The sequence below is a fragment of the Aplysia californica genome, unplaced genomic scaffold (genome assembly GCF_000002075.1).
Source record: "Aplysia californica isolate F4 #8 unplaced genomic scaffold, AplCal3.0 scaffold01617, whole genome shotgun sequence".
NCBI classification, from domain to species: domain Eukaryota; kingdom Metazoa; phylum Mollusca; class Gastropoda; order Aplysiida; family Aplysiidae; genus Aplysia; species Aplysia californica.
Genome location: NW_004798887.1, coordinates 56,301 through 58,250, shown reverse-complemented (window position 1 = coordinate 58,250; position 1,950 = coordinate 56,301). Strand labels below are relative to the sequence as shown.

Sequence of the window (1,950 nt, the reverse complement as noted above, 5' to 3'; positions counted from 1 at the left end):
GGTGCTATGTGAGAGTAAAATAATATAAAGAAATGCAAGATGAGAGATAAGGACGATAGATTCTTTATAGGAAAGAAGGTGCAAACCACACCAAAGCACCCGCACACCACCCACTTAAATCTACACGGTGAGAACAAAGCAGCAAGAAAATATTAATTTAAGTACTTTTTTCATGTGGCGTCGATGGTCAAGAGGTTAAACTTTTTGAATTACAGTCTAAAAGTTGTGAGTTAAAACCCCACCAGGAGCAGGCTGGTATATCCTTGTGAAAGTGATCTTAGTGAATTATGTTCCTCACTTCATCCAGGTGGGAATGGATACCCAGCTATAGACGGCGAAGATCTTGTCTGTTAGTACGTGATGGCTTATAATCCGTATCTTGCATTGTATGCTTCCCGTGGGAAACCGAGGATATTTCTGAGTCTTCCGGGGTCTTCTGGGAGTAATAGTAGCTGTAAATCACACAGAGGATGCTGCAGAGCATACACATGCGTTATGTTAATGTAATCATTACTATTATTAATGGTTATGTCAGTCGAGATGAGACGCATATCATATCAGTTGGAAAGATAAATTAATAACCCCGATAGGGTAGAGAGCAGGAACAGTACCCGATAAAGAAAACTATAAATAGGGACGGTCTGTGCGGAGTACTTTTTTAAAGAGCACTATCAGTTTGTTAGTACAGTTCATTAGGGGGTCAAAAGAATACGTAACAAACCGTGACTCGGGTCGAGGGCGGGCACAACAGACATAAAAGGAATGTACTGTGCATGATAAATATGTATGTAGTTTCGCTTGTCAAATTTTTTACTGTTTCTGACGCTGCTGTTGTTACTGATGAAACTGCCTCTGCGGCGCTGTCGTCGTTGCCCGTAGTGATGCGGTTGGTGGTGGTGTTTGTTCGAGTTTTACAGCATTTAAAACACATTTGGATGTATAAAAGATTCGAGGTATTAGAAGGGAGTAACAAACAAAAAATGGAGAAAAAAATAAACGAAGGAAGAGAGAAATAAGAACGATATATGTTTGATAGGAAAGAAGGGGTAAACCACACCAGAGCATTAACTACCCAGTCTGATGTTTCAGATGCTATTGTTGCTGCCGCCGAGTATGTTGCTATCATTTAATATTGAAGCTGCCGTCGTTATTGCTGTTGTTTTGTTGATTCAGCTCGTCACAGGAAAAAAAATAGTGACAGCAAAGAAGTAGGAAATACATTTGTACCAGCGGGTGCCCTCCAACCACCCAGGAGTACTCCAAGAGTAGGACCTACCAGTGGACGCCTCCAACTACCCTTGAGGTAAAACCTACCAGTCAGCGCCCTCCAACTACCCTTGAGGTAGAACCTACCAGTGAGCGCCCTCCAACCATTCACTAATTAACAGCCATCTCGTGGCGGGCACGAAAAGCCGAAACAATATTTTATTAAACAGCGCCGGCCGGGTGCAATCGCCAGACCTACCACAGCCACCCTCCAGCCACCCGTGACTAACGTCCACCCTGAGTGCAGGGCGAAATGACACAAAGAGATAACCGGAGAGCTGGAGGTGACCACGTTGCGTATGTTAAAGGGGGTCATCCAAAGGACACGGAGGAGAAATGTGAGAGTCCAGGGAAGGAGATGTGGTAGGCAAAAAAGGGGAGGGCGGGGGGAGAGGGGTTAATGGATGGCCGAGTCTTTTTATAACTCACTAGCCAGCACTTCCGTCGTATCATTAAGCCTCCGGTAATGACCACCACAGCTGTAGCGGCCCAACGGAGCAGAAAATGTCAACGACCAGGTGAAGCATGCTCAAGTACATATATACCACGAGGTGTTGCTTATTCATCTATGTTTGCGAGTAAACTTCTACCTACCGAAAATGACTATTCGCCAACACCAAAAAGTGCAACATCGTCTTTCACGGCCAATAAGAGAAGGCTTGTTTTTTATTTTTTATTTTTAAA

At 43.9% G+C, this 1,950-nt stretch overlaps 1 protein-coding gene across 1 annotated transcript in view; it reads left to right on the top strand.

The window, feature by feature from the left end:
• Positions 1-1,519: 1,519 nt before the first annotated feature.
• Positions 1,520-1,950, top strand: part of LOC101850624 (splicing factor 3B subunit 4) — a gene marked incomplete at its 3' end in the record, with an annotated part of 29,408 nt that continues 28,977 nt past the window's right edge. The window contains exon 1 of the mRNA XM_013090880.1: positions 1,520-1,604. Coding sequence (XP_012946334.1) covers positions 1,520-1,604 — 85 coding nt within the window. The remainder of the gene's footprint in view (positions 1,605-1,950) is intronic.